The sequence below is a fragment of the Aedes albopictus genome, chromosome 3 (genome assembly GCF_035046485.1).
Source record: "Aedes albopictus strain Foshan chromosome 3, AalbF5, whole genome shotgun sequence".
NCBI lineage: Eukaryota > Metazoa > Arthropoda > Insecta > Diptera > Culicidae > Aedes > Aedes albopictus.
The window spans coordinates 188,439,420-188,458,059 of NC_085138.1; the positions used below are offsets into that span (position 1 = coordinate 188,439,420).

The 18,640-nt window shown below is 44.3% G+C and overlaps 1 protein-coding gene across 1 annotated transcript in view; it reads left to right on the top strand.

The window, feature by feature from the left end:
• LOC109398826 (protein slit) overlaps window positions 1-17,022 on the top strand; it is a 707,963-nt gene extending 690,941 nt beyond the window's left edge. Inside the window, 7 exon segments of the mRNA XM_062856890.1 lie at window positions 9,110-9,181; window positions 9,252-9,620; window positions 9,681-9,896; window positions 9,957-11,475; window positions 11,532-11,703; window positions 12,313-12,458; window positions 12,534-17,022. Of these exon segments, the coding sequence (XP_062712874.1) occupies window positions 9,110-9,181; window positions 9,252-9,620; window positions 9,681-9,896; window positions 9,957-11,475; window positions 11,532-11,703; window positions 12,313-12,458; window positions 12,534-14,582 (4,543 nt within the window). The 3' untranslated portion in view covers window positions 14,583-17,022.
• Window positions 17,023-18,640: the final 1,618 nt, after the last annotated feature.

Consider the following 18,640-nt stretch of genomic DNA (forward strand, 5'->3'; position numbering starts at 1 on the left):
GTTCCGGAAGGTCCATCAAGTATCACTCGAAAAGTTCCATCAAGGGTTCCTACAGGAGTTCCTTCTGTGATCCCTCTTAGAATTTCTTCATGGATCCTGTCGTGTCCCAGTATCTACATATCCCTCTAGGAGTTCATTCTAATTACCTCCAAGAACTTTTTCTAGATTTTATTCAGGAATTATCCTAGAAATTCCTTTAGTTATTTCTGGAAAAGTTCCTTCAACGATTCCTCCAGGAATTTATTCAGAAATTTCTCTCCTGGATTTTTTTCTGAGATCCCTCCTGAAATTTCATCGCCAAAATATCATTTTTAGATCGAGTGGGTATTACGGTAAGTTTCTCAAAAGTTATTGAAAGCTCTTGCTTAGACAAGATTGCGTCCTAAAATTCCTTCGGCATGCCTCCATGGAGATATTTCATATATTCTGCCAGGAGTTCTTTTAGAGATTCCTCTGGGAGTTCCTTCAGGTAATACTATAGAAGTCCTTTCAAGGATTAATGAAGGAGTTCCTTCGAGGAAATATAGAAGTTCTTTCAGGGATTGCTCCAGCAGAAGTTTCTTTGGGGATATTTTTAGGAGTTCCGTTGGGGATCTCCCCAAAATCTTCAGGAGGATTCGGGGATGGCTCCAGGTGTTTTATTGGGAATTCCTTCAGAAGTTCACTCAAGTACTCCTCCAGAAGTTCCTTCAGAGATTCTTTCAGGAGGATTCAGGGATGCCTCCAGTAGATCCATTAGGAAGAAGATCTTTCAATCTAGGAGTTCCTTCAGAGATTCCTACAGAAGTTTTAGAGATTCATGTAGATGTTCCTTCAGCGATTCCTCCTGGAATTCAGGGGCTGCTCCAGAAGTTCCTTCAGAGATCTTACCAGGTTTTCCTTCAGAAATTCTTATAAAAGGATCCAATGATACCTCCAGGAGAAGTTAGGGTTTCCCCAGAAGTTTTATCAGGAACTCCTGCAGGAGTTCATTCAGGGGTTAGTTCAGCAATTTCTTCTAAGATGCTTCCAGGAGATTCAGCAGGGTTCCTCCACAAGTTTTTTTTAGGTATTCTTACAAGGATCGCTCCTGGAGTTCTTTCGAAGATTTTTCCTGGATATTTTGGGAATGCTTCCAGGAGCGACATCTGAGTGTTCTCCATTTCACGTCCGCGGAAATGTAACTATGTGGCCGAATAAAACACTTCCACACGCGGACATTACATAATAAAAACAAGCACATTTATTTACAGGACTATTTACATGTTACACAATACTACAAATAATTACATATTAAAAGTATCGCGGAGAGCGCGCGCGGGCAGCATCTGGCTGCTGTTGCAGATGATGGCGTTCTGTTGTTTCTGCTGTATGTTCGTCGTCGTCATCGGCGACGGCGGCGGTCGTCGTCTATCCGTCGTCGTGATAGACACGAGCCGAGCCGATCATGGGGGTAAACAAATGCTCGTTCACAACATCTCCCCCTTTTAATATGACGAACCTGGAATCAAGAAGCACTTCTTCATGTGACGAAGAAAGTCTTGATTGATGCTGCCGATGTTTAGTTTGCTGCATTAAAAAGGACGCCGCGCAGCCGCAGGATGCTGACCGTCTGGGATAGGTAAAGAACTACCAGTTGCAGCTGAATGACCAGACCGGATGCATCCGATGACGCTGCGCACATTCGCAATCGAACCCGAACTGATGCAGAAGGACACTGGCTGTGTGGCACCCGACTTCTGCTGGGCTGTGCGATTCGAATGGTGTTGGCTCCTGTTTGTGTTTAGCGGCCATCTTCTGGATGAATGAATGAAGAATGGTGATGCAGGAGGATGCTTTGTGTGGGACATCAGACTCCTGCTTGGCTGCATAGTCCGAATGGTGCGATGCTGACGGATAACGGGGAGCAAACGACTTCAGGAACGAATCGTGCTGCCAAGTAGTGTACCACTCCTGATAGACTTTGATTGCCAGTTCCTTTGGCCAATGCTGAAGGGAATATCCATCCTGCGAATCGAACCGAGCTGCCATGGGAGGACGCTGACTGTGCGTTCGGACTCCCACTGGACTTCCACTAGGTTGCCAGATTCGGCGATGGCGTTGGATGATGGGGATTGATGATCATCACTCGGAAGCAAACCCGTGCGCCTGCAGGAGGACATTGACGATGTGCGACTCCTGCCGGGTTCTGCTGTGCGACGATGATGATGCTCTGCGTCCATCTTCCCTCCCGCGTAAGATCCGTTGAGTCGGTCGTGCGCTTTCACAACCGACTGCTAAACCTCGTCGCCACTTTCACAATAGCCTTCACGGTGTCCAACTTGGCCACAGTTGGAACACTTATGCGTCCTGTAGCTGCAATCCCGGGCGTAGTGTAATGCACCGCAGAGCCAACACGCGTAGCTTGGTCTCTGGACGGCGTCACTGGAAAAACGTCTTGGAGACACCCGGTCATGCTTACCGAACCGCTTCCCACCAAACTTCCTCACCGCTTGTACTTCGCTGTACGGGGCCTGAGATTCAATCATCGCGCTGTCGTGCTTCAGATTGAATAAGCGCTGGCACTCTTCGGAGAGCTGCTCCAACATGACGTCGTTGTTGTCCTCGATTTTCGTGAGGAGACGAGTGCGAATCTCGACGTCGTTCTCCGATTTCAGGCCACACACGTACACTAAGCACTTGAACTGCTCCTCGCTGAGTTTCCCCAGTTCAAACTCCACGCAAGCCTTGTTCACCCTGCACGCGAACGCCACATGATCCTCAGTGGGGTTCTTCGCGATCTGCAGGCATCGGTATGGGGCTGTCCATAAACCACGTGGTCATGAGGGGGGGGGGAGGGGTTCGGCCAATGACCATTTTGTATGGACAAATAAAAAATTTTGTATGGACAAATGACCACGCGGAGGGGGGGGGGGTTGAAAAGTCCCAAAAAATGACCACGTGGTTTATGGACAGCCCCTATCGACGGCTGATAACCGACTCTTTCGCTCCAAACAGGCTCTTGAGCTTGACAACTGTCTGTGCGAAACTAAACTCCTTTGGAAGTTTCGGGAGAATATAGCTCACGTACCGTTCATGCTCCGATAAACCCAATTTTCGCATAAGCAGGCGAACTTTCGCCTCGTCGTCCAACCTTGCAGCATCTTTCTCGAAAAGGTCGTCGTATCGAGAGTACCAGGCCGCGAAAGTAGCGTTGCTTTCGGCCTCATACCGGAATTCCTTGATATTGCTGGCCAAGGAGTCAAGGATCTGTTCCGGGTTCGGTGGTACTTGCACATTAATCGACGACGAGATGCTGCGAAAAAGCTACTTTCTGTCGTCGTCGGACTGCTGCTGCAGCTTAATCACCTGAGCCATGATTTGTTGGTGTTGCATCTGGCTCTGGGTTATCGATTGCTGCATGATATGCATAAATTGGATGAGCACATCATTACTAACCTGCGGCGCTTGCGTTTGGTGGGGTGGGAAGGTTGGGAACTGCTGCTGCTGCTAAGCCGAAGAAACTGGAATGAACGGCTGCTGCTGCTGGTGTGTCGTCATAACGGGCACAAAAATCTGCTGCTGCTGCGGGTGGACCGTCGTCGTCGTCGACGTCGCGGGGATAATCGGCTGATTTAAATGTCGTTGATTAAACACTCCCGCGGGGTCAATACCATTTTGCCCGTCACGATCACTACCACCGTCGGCCATCGCACTCCACTTTCGCTTCTTCCGCGCGGGTGACGAAATGTTGGGTGAGTTTTTTTTGTCGACGGAAAAACTACCCTCATCCCATCCTCGTCGCCACTTTCACGTCCGCGGAAATGTAACTATGTGGCCGAATAAAACACTTCCACACGCGGACATTACATAGTAAAAACAAGCACATTTATTTACAGGACTATTTGCATGTTACACAATACTACAAATAATTACATATTAAAAGTATCGCGGAGAGCGCGCGCGGGCAGCATCTGGCTGCTGTTGCAGATGATGGCGTTCTGTTGTTTCTGCTGTATGTTCGTCGTCGTCGTCGGCGGCGGCGGCGGTCGTCGTCTATCCGTCGTCGTGATAGACACGAGCCGAGCCGATCATGGGGGTAAACAAATGCTCGTTCACAACACTCCAGAAGTTTCTTCAGGAGGAAAATTCTAGAAACTAGGAACTCCTCAGGAGACATTTTGGGGATTCTTCCAGGAGTTCCTTTAAGAATTCCTTTAGGACTGCAGTCAGGAATATCTCTAGTATTTCCTCATGAAGTTCCTTAAATAATTCCTCCAGGATTTGTTTTTGGGGATCGTCCAGGTATTCCTTCTAGAATTCCGCTGAATTTTTTTTTTCAGGGATTGCTCCTGGAAATCCTTCGAAGTTTCAGAAAACTTTCGGGGATTCTGCCTGGAAATTGTTCGGAGATTCCTTTTGAAATTTCTTCGGGGATTCCTCTTGAACAACCTTCGACGATTTCTCCTGGAATTCATTGGGGATTTCGCCTGGAAATGCTTCGGGGATCCTTCCTGGAGTTCCTATACAATTTCAATCAAGGATTTCTTCAGAAGTTTCTGCAGATATCTCTCTAAGATATATTCTTGAACCACCAGAGATGCCTGTAGAAGTTACTTTAATGTTTCATAAATCAGTTCCTCTAGAGATTAGTCTAGGAGTTCATTTAGGAATTCCTACACGGGTTCATTCAGTGATTTTTTTGTAGATTCCTGCTATGATTCCTTTGGGGATTCATCCTGGAATTCATTTGGAGTTTCCTTCAGGAATTCCTTCGAGAATTCTGCCTGGAGTAGCTTCGGAGGCATCTGCCGAAATTCCTTCAGGGCATTCCATCTGGAACTCCCTCGAGGATTTCTCCTAGATATCCTTTCATGATTCCTCTTTGGAATCCTTCGGGGTTTTTTCCACGAATTCTTTGTTAATTCCCTGAGGAATTAGGGATTCCTGCTGGATTTTTTTCAGGAATTCCTACTAGAATTCCTTCAATTAGTCAATTCAATTACTGGGAATTCCTCCGCAAACTTCTCTTGGAATTCCTTTAAGGCATTCCTCCTGGAATTCCTTCAGTGATTCCTCATGGAGTTCCTTTAAGGATTTCTATTGGAATTCTTTCGAGAATTCCTCTTCAAAATACTTCGGCGATTCCGACAGAAAATTCTTCTGCGATTTCTCCTGAAAATCCTCATGGAATTTCTCCGGGGGGTTGTCCTGGAAATCCTTCGAATTCTTTTGAAGATTTCTCCTGGAATGCCTTTGAGGATTTCTCCTTGAACTTCTTTGGAAAGTTCCTTCAATATTCCTGAAGGAATTTCTGCTGGAATTCCAACTTGAATTTGTTTGGGGATTGTTGTTGAATTTTTTTCGGAGTTTCTGCTGGAAATGTTTCGAGGAATCTTCCTGAAATTCCTTCCGGATTCCTCCTAGAATTCCTTCGAGAATTCTTCCTGGAATTCCTTTACAATTCCAATCAGGGATTTCCTCAGATGTTTCTACAGAGATCTCTCTAAGAGATATTCTTGAAGAGCACAAGAGATATTCTTGAACCACCACAGCACTGCAGAAGTTCTTTCAGGGTTTCAAACAGCAGTTTTTGGAGGGATTAGTTCCGCAGTTCATTCAGGGATTCCTACACGAGTTCATTCAGAGATACCTCTGGATTTTTTTTAGGGATTCCTCCTGCAGTTCCTTCAAGGTTCCTCAAAGAATGTATTCCGGGATTTCTCCTAGAATTTCCTAGAAGATTCCTCCAAGAAATCCTTCTGAAGTTATTATACAATGTAATAGCTTCTAAAGCTTCTAAGAAAACAAACCAAAAACTGCTTCAAAATCGATCCATACTTTCCAAATGCAATGGAGTAAAGCGACAACATATAGAAGTTCTTTCAGGGATTGCTCCAGAAGTTCAGTTGGGGAACTCCCCAGTATCTTCGGGAGGATTCAGGGATGTCTCCAGGTGTTTTATTAGGAATTCCTTCAGAAGTTCACTCAGCTCCAACAGGTTCCCTCAAGTACTGCTCCAGAAGCTCCTTCAGAAATTCTTTCATGAGGATTCAGGGATGCCTCCAGTAGATCATTAAGAAGAAGATCTCTCAGTCTAAGAGTTCCTTCAGATATTCCTCCAGAAGTTTAAGAGATTCACGTAGATGTTCCTTCAGCGATTTTTCCTGGAGTTTCTTCAGGGGCTCCTCCAGAAGTTCCTTCAGAGATCTTACTAGGTTTTCCTTCAGAAATTCTTATAAGAGGATCCAATGATACCTCCAGGAGAAGTTAGGGTTTCCCCAGAAGTTTTATCAGGAACTCCTGCAGGAGTTCATTCAGGGATTAGCAATTCCTTCCAAGATGCCTCCAGGAGATTCAGCAGGGTTCCTCCACAAGTTTTTTTTAGGTATTATACAAGGATCGCTCCTGGAGCTCTTTCGAAGATTTTTCCTGGATATTTTGGGAATGCTTCCAGGAGCGACATCTGAGTGTTCTCCAGAAGTTTCTTCAGGAGGAAAATTCTAGAAACTATGAACTCCTCAGGAGACATTTTGGGGGTTCTTCCAGGAGTTCCTTTAAGAATTCCTTTAGGACTGCAGTCAGGAATATCTCTAGTATTTCCTCCTGCAGTTCCTAAAATAATTCCTCCAGGATTTGTTTTTGGGGTTCGTCCAGGTATTCCTTCTAGAATTCCTCCAGATTTTTTTTTTCAGGGATTACTCCTGGAAATCCTTCGAAGTTTCAGAAAACTTTCGGGGATTCTGCCTGGAAATTCTTCGGAGATTCCTTTTGAAATTTCTTCGGGGATTCCTCTTGAACATCCTTCGACGATTTCTCCTGGAATTCATTGGGGATTTCGCCTGGAAATGCTTCGGGGATCCTTCCTGGAGTTCCTATACACTTTCAATCAAGGATTTCTTCAGAAGTTTCTGCAGATATCTCTCTAAGATATATTCTTGAACCACCAGAGATGCCTGTAGAAGTTACTTTAATGTTTCATAAATCAGTTCCTCTAGAGATTAGTCTAGGAGTTCATTTAGGAATTCCTACACGGGTTCATTCAGAGATTTTTTTGTAGATTCCTGCTATGATTCCTTTGGGGATTCCTCCTGGAATTCATTTGGAGTTTCCTTCAGGAATTCCTTCGAGAATTCTGCCTGGAGTAGCTTCGGAGGCATCTGCTGAAATTCCTTCAGGGCATTCCATCTGGAACTCCCTCGAGGATTTCTCCTGGATATCCTTTCATGATTCCTCTTTGGAATCCTTCGGGGTTTTTTCCACGAATTCTTTGTTAATTCCCTGTGGAATTAGGGATTCCTGCTGGATTTTTTCCAGGAATTCCTACTAGAATTCCTTCAATTATTCTACTGGGAATTCCTCCGCAAACTTCTCCTGGAATTCCTTTAAGGCATTCCTCCTGGAATTCCTTCAGTGATTCCTCATGGAGTTTCTTTAAGGATTTCTATTGGAATTCTTTCGAGAATTCCTCTTCAAAATATTTCGGCGATTCCGACAGAAAATTCTTCTGCGATTTCTCCTGAAAATCCTCATGGAATTTCTCCGGGGGTTTGTCCTGGAAATCCTTCGAATTCCTTTGAAAATTTCTCCTGGAATGCCTTTGGAAAGTTCCTTCAAAATTCCTTAAGGGATTTCTGCTGGAATTCCTTTGAGAATTCCAACTTGAATTTGTTTGGGGATTGTCGTTGAAATTTTTTCGGAGTTTCTGCTGGAAATGTTTCGAGGAATCTTCCTGAAATTCCTTCCGGATTCCTCCTAGAATTCCTTCGAGAATTCTTCCTGGAATTCCTCTACATCTCCAATCAGGGATTTCCTCAGATGTTTCTACAGAGATCTCTCTAACAGATATTCTTGAAGAGCACAAAAGATATTCTTGAACCACCACAGCACTGCAGAAGTTCCTTCAGGGTTTCAAACAGCAGTTTTTGGAGGGATTAGTTCCGCAGTTCATTCATGGATTCCTACACGAGTTCATTCAGAGATACCTCTGGATTTTTTTTAGGGATTCCTCCTGCAGTTCCTTCAAGGTTCCTCAAAGAACTCGGGGATTTCTCCTAGAATGTCCTAGAAGATTCCTCCAAGAAATCCTTCTGAAGTTCCTTACTCTATATAGTGTGACCTTATTATCCAATGTAATAGCTTCTAAAGCTTCTAAGAAAACAAACCAAAAACTGCTTCAAAATCGATCGATACTTTCCAAATGCAAATGGAGTAATGCGACATTCACTGCACCAAGGATACTGGTAATTTCGCAATAGGCCTAATAACTAGTCACATTGACGGACTCGAACAAGAATAAAACATGGGTATTCAAACGTACATGATAATTTATGTCATCAATAATGGACTACAATTTCCATACTCCTACTAGAGTATACTGGCAGCTTATTTTTTCGTCTAAGTATGTTGACTTCGACGTGACGCCGATGACGAGCAAGATATACCTAGTCGGCGCACAGGTCCAGACTTGGTAGGACCAATGCTAACTGCTGCGCATAGTCTTGAGCCACTTCTATATTCCGCTGCCGCTCGATGTTGAGCCGCTGCGTTCGACTCCAATGCGTGGCAATAACCGCCGAAAGTTTTCAGCGCATACATACAGCGACTAGGTAGAAGGTAGCCGTCCGATACCCGCCTTTCCACACCTTCTGTCTAAATAGTCCAACAAAGTTCCTGCAGCGCCACGATGTCGAAGTTGTAGGGATGTAATTCGTCGTATAATATCCCGTCACATGCTGCGACGCTCCGGGTTGTCAACTTACAACTTTGCAGTCCAAAATTGATAGAATCAGCACATGTTCTTCGGCAGAGGAGTTAGTCGACCGAGTCTTTTTAGTAGTTTTGGTTGAACTATACCTAAGAGTTTGAGAGGAAAACACTAATCTACTTATACATAGAAGAGTATCTTTTCCCGCTTTGAACCTTCGCCGAGGAATACGAACACTAACTAGAAGCTGTTGAGACATTAACATTTTCCGGAGTATTGTCGGGCCGCCACCAAACCGGGCGTCGCACAACTGAGTCGCGACGCGACCTGACGGGGCGTTCGTCTCCACAAGGCCCACTTGCAAAGTTCAAAGAGCACTAGCCTAAGCTTTCTTTGCCACTTCATGTAATAATCACACTGTTTGTATTTTATTCGTTTTTACAGATCTCTTTATGATAACCTCATCAGCTGTGTGATGCCAGGATCGTTCGATTTTCTATCATCGTTAACTCAACTGTAAATATCCAGTATATGTGATAGGGTTGATTGCCCGATTCTTTACCGTTTCTCACCTTCCATATTCCAGAAATCTCGCATCAAACCCCTTCCGTTGCAACTGTCATCTGGGGTGGTTCTCGGATTGGCTTCGTAAGAAGCAACTAGGTGGACCTCCGGCTCGCTGTGCATCGCCGGCCAAAGTGCGCGATGTTCCCGTTAAGGATTTGCCTCATTTCGAGTTCAAGTGTACCTCCGAAGCGGACCAGGGATGCCTCGGCGAGGGCTATTGTCCTCCGTCGTGCACCTGTACCGGAACGGTGGTACGCTGTTCGCGGAATAAGCTGAAGGAAATCCCCAAATCAATTCCGTCCGAAACGACCGAACTGTATTTGGAGTCGAACGAAATTTCTATGGTTCATACGGACAGGATCAGTCACCTGAAGTCGTTGACGCGATTGTGAGTTGCGGTTTGGGTTGAGGTCAGTAACATTGAATAAAACTGAAATATCTTTTCCAGGGATTTGAGTAACAACAAGATAGGAATCCTCTCCAACTACACGTTCGCCAATCTGAGTCGGCTCTCAACACTGATCATCAGCTATAACAACCTTCAGTGTATACAACAGTACGCACTTGCTGGGCTGAAACAACTGAAAGTGCTCTCGCTGCATGGCAATCACATCTCCATGATTCCCGATGGAACGTTTTCGGACCTGCAATCCATCACTCACATGTAAGCTTACCTTCAGATTTTTAGGGAATATTGTCTAAATGTCGTGATACTGTATTTCAGAGCCCTTGGCAGTAACCCGCTGTACTGTGACTGTTCTCTGAAATGGTTGTCGGAGTGGGTAAAACGGGACTATGTGGAACCAGGTATTGCACGTTGCGCCGAGCCAGAGATGATGAAGGACAAACTCATCCTGTCAACGCCAGCCAGTCAATTCCTTTGCAAAGGAAAGGTTAGCAATGAAATTCTGTCGAAGTGTGACGCTTGCTACACATTCCCATGCAAGAACGATGCCGTTTGTAAGCCACTTCCAGAGCGGCAGTACGAGTGCCAGTGCCCTCCGGGTTATCATGGAGCGCACTGCGAGTTCATGATCGATGCCTGCTACGGCAATCCGTGCAGGAACAATGGAACTTGTACGGTTCTGGAGGAAGGACGGTTCAGCTGTCAGTGCATGTCCGGATATTCAGGAGCCAGGTGTGAAATCAACATCGATGATTGTACAAATCACAAATGCTTGAACAATGGAACATGTGTGGATGGAGTTAACTCCTACAGTTGTGCCTGCATTCCCGGATTTACCGGAGAGTTCTGCGACTCGAAGATTGAGTTCTGTGGGAAGGATTTCAATCCTTGCCAGAATGGTGCGAAATGTGTCGATCGTTCTACCCACTACAGCTGCGAGTGTACTCCAGGCTATCGGGGGCTTAACTGCTCGGAAAACATTGACGATTGCGTCAATCATATGTGCCAGAATGGTGGAACCTGTATCGACGGAATCAACGACTACGTTTGCAAGTGTCCTTCTGAGTTTACCGGAAAGTTTTGCGAAGGAACACCGATGGTGGCAATGCTGTACCCGCAGACTTCGCCATGCCAGCACCACGAGTGCAAGTATGGCGTTTGCTTCCAGCCGAATCCAGCTAGCGCCGACTACGTTTGCAAATGTGGTCCAGGCTATTCTGGAAAACGATGCGAGTATCTTACAAGCTTGACTTTCTTGCATAACAATTCCTTCGTGGAGTTGGAACCGCTGCGAACGAAGCCAGAGGCGAATGTGACCATCGTCTTCAGCAGTACGCAGCAGAACGGAGTGTTGATGTACGATGGAAACAATGATCATCTTGCGGTTGAGCTGTTCAACGGTAGAATACGCGTCAGTTACGATGTCGGAAACTATCCAGTTTCCACAATGTACAGCTTCGAGATGGTAGCCGACGGAAAGTACCATATGGTGGAACTCCTGGCCATCAAGAAAAACTTCACGCTTCGTGTTGATCGAGGTCTAGCTCGATCGATTATCAACGAGGGATCGAAGGAATATCTCAAGCTGACGACTCCGATGTTCCTCGGGGGTCTACCGCCGGAACCTGGTCAGCAGGCTTATAAGCTGTGGCATCTGCGGAATTTGACCAGTTTCAAGGGATGCATGAAGGAGGTCTGGATTAACCACAAACAGGTTGATTTCCAGAACGCTGCGCGCCAACAGAAGGTTACGCCAGGCTGTGCTCTTCTGGACTCCGAAAATGACGGCGAAGTGGAGGAAGACTTCATGCAGGAAACACCTATGATTCTGAAGGAGGTAACTATGGATAACGTCTGAGGTAAACGTAGGCTAATTCTATTCTATCGTAATAGGTGGACCCATGCGAGAACCATCAGTGCAAACGAGGTGGCAAGTGCATACCGAATGGACGAGGAAGCTACTCGTGCAAGTGTAAAAACGGGGCCAAGGGCAAATTCTGCGACCAAGGTGAGGGCACGGTATCGGTAGTCATCGACGAGGACCCGTTCAAAGCTCCCTCTTCCGGTATACAATCAATCCTGATACTCATTCTAATAGTTTCTTTCTCATGCGTTTAATCTTTTGCTTGCTGTTGGGTGTGAAGATTTCCTTGATTTCTTTTTGTCGCAAATAAAAAAAACAAAGGCTGTTGCATCGCCACTGCCACACGAACACGTCCTTTTATCTCCAAATCCGTCTACATATAGAAGATTGAGAGAGCCAAAGCTGGTTTCTCATTTATTCGACCTATGTCGACCTGGGACGGGACCCGTCAGCTCGGTGCTACAGCACCTGATGGGTCCCGTCCCAGATGTCGACTATCGGTATTGGCAGATGCACTGGAATAAATTAACAGCTTTAAACCGAGTAACTTACTCGTTAACTTTTCAAACAAAGTTTTAAAAGTTACCTACTTTATTCTACTCTCTACAATGGAAATCTTCTACCGAATGCATGTAATGGCAATTCATTCCAAATCTGTCAAAAAAAAAACTCATCAAATCTCCGCCGAAACGGAAGAGTTGAACTTGTGCATGTTCGTTCCAGTAGTTCTCTAGTAGATTTTGAACTATCTTCCTCAAACCGCACGTAGACATTTGATATACGCCTTTCAATTCCTTCTACCTCACACAGCAGGATCATCCACGTGCCGGAAAGAGCAAGTGCGCGAGTACTACACCGAAAACGACTGCCGCTCGAGGCAGCCCCTCAAGTACGCCAAATGCGTCGGCGGTTGCGGAAACCAGTGCTGCGCCGCCAAAGTCGTACGACGAAGAAAAGTAAGTGTTTATCAATCTTTGTAGGTAGATCCTTGATCACCTGTCGCTAACTTTCGCTATCGGTCGATTCCGCAGGTACGCATGGTGTGCAGCAACAATACCAAATACATCAAGCACCTGGACATCGTGCGCAAATGCCATTGTACAAAGAAATGCTACTGACTGCAAGACGCGACTACCCGAACAACATCAACAACACCAATACCAGCAGCAGTGCAAGTAGCAGGATTCGATAGTGTAGGATTAGGATCAACTAGGTTAGACGATAGTGTAAGCAGAAACGTTAGTACTAGCGAGAAGTGGGTCAATTTCGAGACCGATTTCGATGAGGAAGATATGATGCAGAACGATGACGCAGGGGTGGGTGGACCGATGGACGACGGGTCCAACGAACCGATGGATGACTTCCAGAAGATCATGAAGCAACTACAGCAGTTGCAGACGAAGCCGTTGTTCACGCAAGATGAGGAAGAGGAGGTCAAAGAGGATGATGATCTGTTCGACGACGAGGATTATGAAGACGCTCATTCGGTGGTCCAGAAACAAAAACAGAACGATCAGGAGAGTAAAACAAAAGTGTTTGACGATGAGGATGACGACTACTATGACGATTATAGCGATGAGGAATTCGATGGTAAGAAAAGTGAACAGAAGAGTAAATCGCCTGCTGGATCGCCATCGGACAGTACAAATGTGATGCAAGATTTCATAAAAGGAAAGACGGCGGCGCATCGGTTCAAGTCTCGATTTGACGATTTTGCTGACGATGGTGAGGAGCTGTTGTCGTCTGGTAGTCGCAAACTTCGAAAAAATGACTCAATTAAGGTAATCTCGACACCGAATGGGAAGGTAGGAATTGTATATAAAGTAGAACCAAAATCTCCCGAGGAAGATAAGTCAAAGAAGTCAAGCGAGAGCCAAAGTGGAGGAACCTTGGAGGTCCATCAGAAAATTACGCCGGTAATGACGGCCGATGGTAAGGTGGCTCTTCTGTACCGTGGTGCCTCGGATAACAGCGAAACGTTCCGGAACAAGTATGAACCCATTACCAATAAGGACATTTTGACACAACTGATCGACAATAATAACAAGAGTACTACTAGTAGCAGTATCAGTAATGTTCTCAACAGTATTAAAAATATTACCACAAAAAATAGTATTTATAATAGTAATTACGATAGTTATGATAGTTTTAATAGAAACAGCAACAATGTGATCATAGACCCGGCGACGATCGAATCTGATTCGGTCGAAAGCTCCGTCAACAATAGACAACTGACAAATGGGGCCCATCCGGACCCCGTGTCTCACGAATCGAGTTCGTCACACGTGACGGATCAACAAAGTACTTTTACTACTACTGCCACTATGACTACTGTTAGCACTACTACAACGATAGCGTCGCTATCTCGTCCGGAAGATGACACGCTGAACCCAAGTTCCGATGAGAATGATCAGGAACGCCAAGAGAACACACTTCAGATCAACCGGCCTCTTTCGGAGGTTTTAGGCATTAAGAAAAACTTGTACCTAGACGCTAGTGTAAAAATACCAAATATAGAAACGTCAACCCACAAAATGAGAATTACCAACAGTAACAACCTCCTGTCGTCGTTACTGAGCAGCATTAACGGCAACGACAATAGCACCGGTTCCAACAGGATAGTAAGTAACTATCTTAGTAAAAACTTCCGAAACAATGCCAACATCGAATATGAAGACAGACTGGCCTCGGGGGATCGACGAGGATTCAGTGTCAACGGATACAGCCAGTCTAGGTTCTCCATAAACCGACGAACCACGCCACCCTTACCACCTCGAATAATCAAAGAAGAAAGCGAGGAAGAGTGGACCAATGACAACTCGGTCCCCGAAGTGATTAACCTGGCCATCATTCCCGCTTTCGAGCATGAAATCGAAGAAAAGTACCTTCGACCACACGGAGATGACCATTACTATCGGAGGCACAAGCACCACTACAACAACGTAGCCCCAGGGCATCCCACCATGCATTGCGCCATGCAGGTCATCGTGGCCTGCGTTGTCATGGGAACATTCTTCGGCATAGCTGGGGCATTCTTTCGATCCAGGATCATCGATCAGATTCGAATCCTCACCTGGTAGAATTTGCACGGTATTCGGTTGAGAATGGAACCTCCCAGCAATGGTACTAAACGGAATTATCAGAACTATGTCTACCAGCTTCATTGCCATCTGACGGTGAGCTAGTAGAGCGCATCTCAATTGAATACCACCCAACCGCTGTTGATCCCTTAAGCTGAGCTTAATCCTCCTAACCGTAAGATATACAAATATGTGACTGTGTGTGGTGGTACTCTAATGTCGTATTGAATGTCGTAGTTTAGATGAATCCCCATCAAGCTAGGGAAATCACTTGACTGGCCCAGTAGCTACAACTCATCGGCATCGAACGGTGCCTAAGAAACCAAAAGTTCTAGTGAAAAGGTTTGCATTACTTCAACAAAACTATTTCCATCGAGTTGACCAATATCTCTAGATTGAGTTTAAATAAGGGCGAAAGTAACATGAGAGAGTTCTCTTTATCGACTCTCTCTTCTGCAAATTAAAGTGACAAGATGCAAATTTAATCGAACTTTTTTACACTTAGACGCTAGATTGCATCGCAACCTAGCGATTTATGACCAAAAAGTGCAACCATACTTGCATCTTGTCACTTTAATTTGAGGCAGAGAGAGTCGATGAAGAGAACTCTCTCATGTTACTTTCGCCCTTATTTAAACTCAATCTAGAATCTTTCTAATGGTTGTTCAGAATTAAATTCGAATAGGGTACCGCACTCAAAATTTGCACTGACACATGTAAAGTATACGTGTGCGCTATCTTAACTAGAAAGAACTTCAACTTCTTTTTTTTAATTTGTGAGATTTTTTGGACCTTTAGAAACCATCTTCAGTGTTCACAATTTCATCGGAACTTATTATTGGAGTTTTGTTGCATGTGTCTATTCTCCAACTGTTGTGTTCTTATTTAATAGCCAAGCAGGTTGAAATTTTATTTTGGAAAATATGACTATATCTTTGAAACTTGAACTTTTGATTACTTGGGAAAACCCAAACTAAATGTGTAAGGTAACAAAACCAAGTGTCTGGAAGAGTAAAACAAGTCGATTCATCCACCCAAACGACAGTCGATAGTCCTGCTTCTGTTATTTCATTATCGAAATCGGAAACGACATGGTTAATTTAACGGAAATGCAATTGTTATATAGCTAGTATTAAAACTAATTTATTGGACGAAAAAACAAAATGTCACCTATGTCAATAATTGTAACATATTTTTGTACATCTCACTTGCCATTCAATTCCACGTTACATTGTCACAAACTCATCTGAAAGAAACTAACAAGCTTCATCTGTAACGACAGCCATGTTTCAATTGAACACAACATGACGAAAACAAAAGAAAAATGAACACAACACACACAAAAAGGGTAGTCGCGTAAAAGCAAAACGTTATTTTTATCGAAGTCAAAAGATAGAAATCGAACGAGCATTTATTTAACTGATAGGGTACGAATAGACAACTGTTTTTAATTGGAATAGCAGAATGGAGGAATGTCGATGCGAGAATACGGAAAAACAGAACGAACGAACTAACAAAACTGTAAATCTTGCCTTTTTGAAAACGAAGAAAATTTGATAGAAACGAACGATCATCCAACAGAACAGATTATCAAGAAGGAGGAAAATTTATCAAACAAATATTTTTTAACCGCTGGAGCATGAGCAACATGCAAGCATATAAATTGGAAGGTATATTTTATCAACAGTGCGAAATTGTAGCTAATGAAAAATCCTGTTGATTAGTTTTGGCAGAGAGTATTTATTATCATTATATTTCTGATTTTAGTTCTCATCTGACGAGAGAAAAACTTCTATACTCATCTAACTAACCGTAAAGATGTGTCTCCTAATGTATCCTGTAGACTCTGTAACATCATCGTTACGAACTCATGGTAAAGGAAAGTTAGAAACTAAGAAGAGGCGGACACGGCCTCAACGCCACGCATCTGACGAAAATAAAAATCATTAAACACTGTAACTTTTAATCGAATATACTCAGATGCATTTCTACCATACTATTCCAACCCTCACTATTCTGTATCCTTTACAACCACCATCGTCATAATCATTTCCCCCTCTCTCTCTTTAGAGCAAACCACAGCAGAGATATAAGACAAACCTAAAAACAGAAAAGAACAATCGAACGATGTATTGATGGTCTACTAGAAGAAGTTACTTTATCATACGTGAATGTTAATAAACGGCTAAATATTTATCATTTCCTTTCTATTACGCGAGATTTCATTCAACTTCGGACTGCTATTAGGTATAGATGTTGCCATTAATAAGCATTTTCTTTTGAATTTCAACATTGAGCTTTATGTTAACCTGTATTGTTACAAAACGTATTAAATAACTGAACTTGCTCTTTTTAAATTATCGAAATTGAATATTATTTTATTTACTCCATGTATTATACAAATAGCAGCTAAAATATACTGTCATATACAGAAACTTTATTTAACAAGCATGTTTCAATGGAATCCGAAATCACCCAAGTTTAGCCACAGCTTTCAAACAGAAATTTACAGCACGAAAAGACTCATGAACAACGGATGGGTTTCCTTGTCGAACTGAGCGTTAATTTCGAATAGGGCTCCCAGCTCGAAAGGTGGAAGCAACATGTGCACTTCGATCAGCACCTGAATGGCGTGGAAAACGTGGGCACGGGAGACCACGGCAACGGAAGAAACGACTATGCCAGTGCAGCGGAGGACGGAAATGAACCAACTCCCACGCTGAGGGAAGGTAGGGATGCCACCTGTCTGCACCGGCTAATAATCAGGATCTGGGAAATCGAACAACTACCCGAGGAGTGGAAGGAAGCGGTAATCTTCATCATTTACAAGAAAGACGACCACTTGGAATGTGAGAACTTCAGAGTGATCACTAATTTGAATGCTGCCTACAAAGTGCTATGCCAGATCATCTTCCGTCGTCTGTCACATAAAACGAATGAGTTCGTGGGAAGTTATCAAGTCGGCTTCATCGACGGCCGCTCGACAGCGGACTGTGGTGTACACATTTAGAGTGTAAGCGAGCGGGCGAATTGCCGAACACTCCGTTTAACGAAAACGATGTGATCATCGGTCGGGTGGTCGGTTATACGATGCTATATTAGCTGCAAATTAGCATCGAAAATGGGACAGGCCGGGAGGGAACACAATATTTTGCGGAACTGAAAAACTCAGCAAGACCAATCCAATCAAATTTTAGATTACCGAAAAAGACAGTAACATGTATATCAGCTATTACTGATGCCGGATGAATCTCTGGAAGATTTTGTACTTTCGATTAAACTTCAAGCAGAGTTTTGCAATTTCGAAACCTTTAAAGACATGGCTATACGAGATCGTATTGTGGCGGGAATCCGCGACAAAGTACTTCAGCAAAGACTTTTGAATGAGGAGAAGTTGACTCTGGCCAGCGCGGAAAAATTATTGCAACGTGGGAGATAGCTAGAAATAACGCTAAAAATATGGATTGTGCTGGAAATAGCTGTTTGGAGCATATTTCAGCTTTGAAAAGTACGGGGGGATCATCTGGGGCACGATTTAAGAAATTGGCAGCCACTTTCGATATGGCGGCGAAATCAAATCAGAGCGATGGTGGAAATGGGTGCGACAGGGGTCCGGTGAAGAGCAGGCTAGGATATTCTCCATATCAGAAGGAGCAATGGCGTAATAAGCAACGGCAGGACGACGGCAGGACCGACCAAACAAAGCAGTGGCAAAACCGAGGGCAAAGCAGTGAAGAAAGAAACCGTCGCTGGATTCGACCTGATTATTCGCAGATGATATGTAACTTTTGTGGTGTAAAGGGCAACATTAAACGAAAGTGCTTCGAGCTCAAAAACATGCAGAGGGACGCAATAAACATGGTGCAAGCCAGCGGATCAGGACATAAGGAGCGAGACGACTATATGAGCGATTTGGTCAACAGGATGAGGACGGAGTCGGACAGCGAAAGTGAAGTAGAGGATTCAAATTGGAAGCGTGCCAACGGTGGCTCATCGAGGACAGCTTCGTTTGAGTAAGGCGCAGAGCAATCATAGCAAACCGTTGATCCGATGGGAGC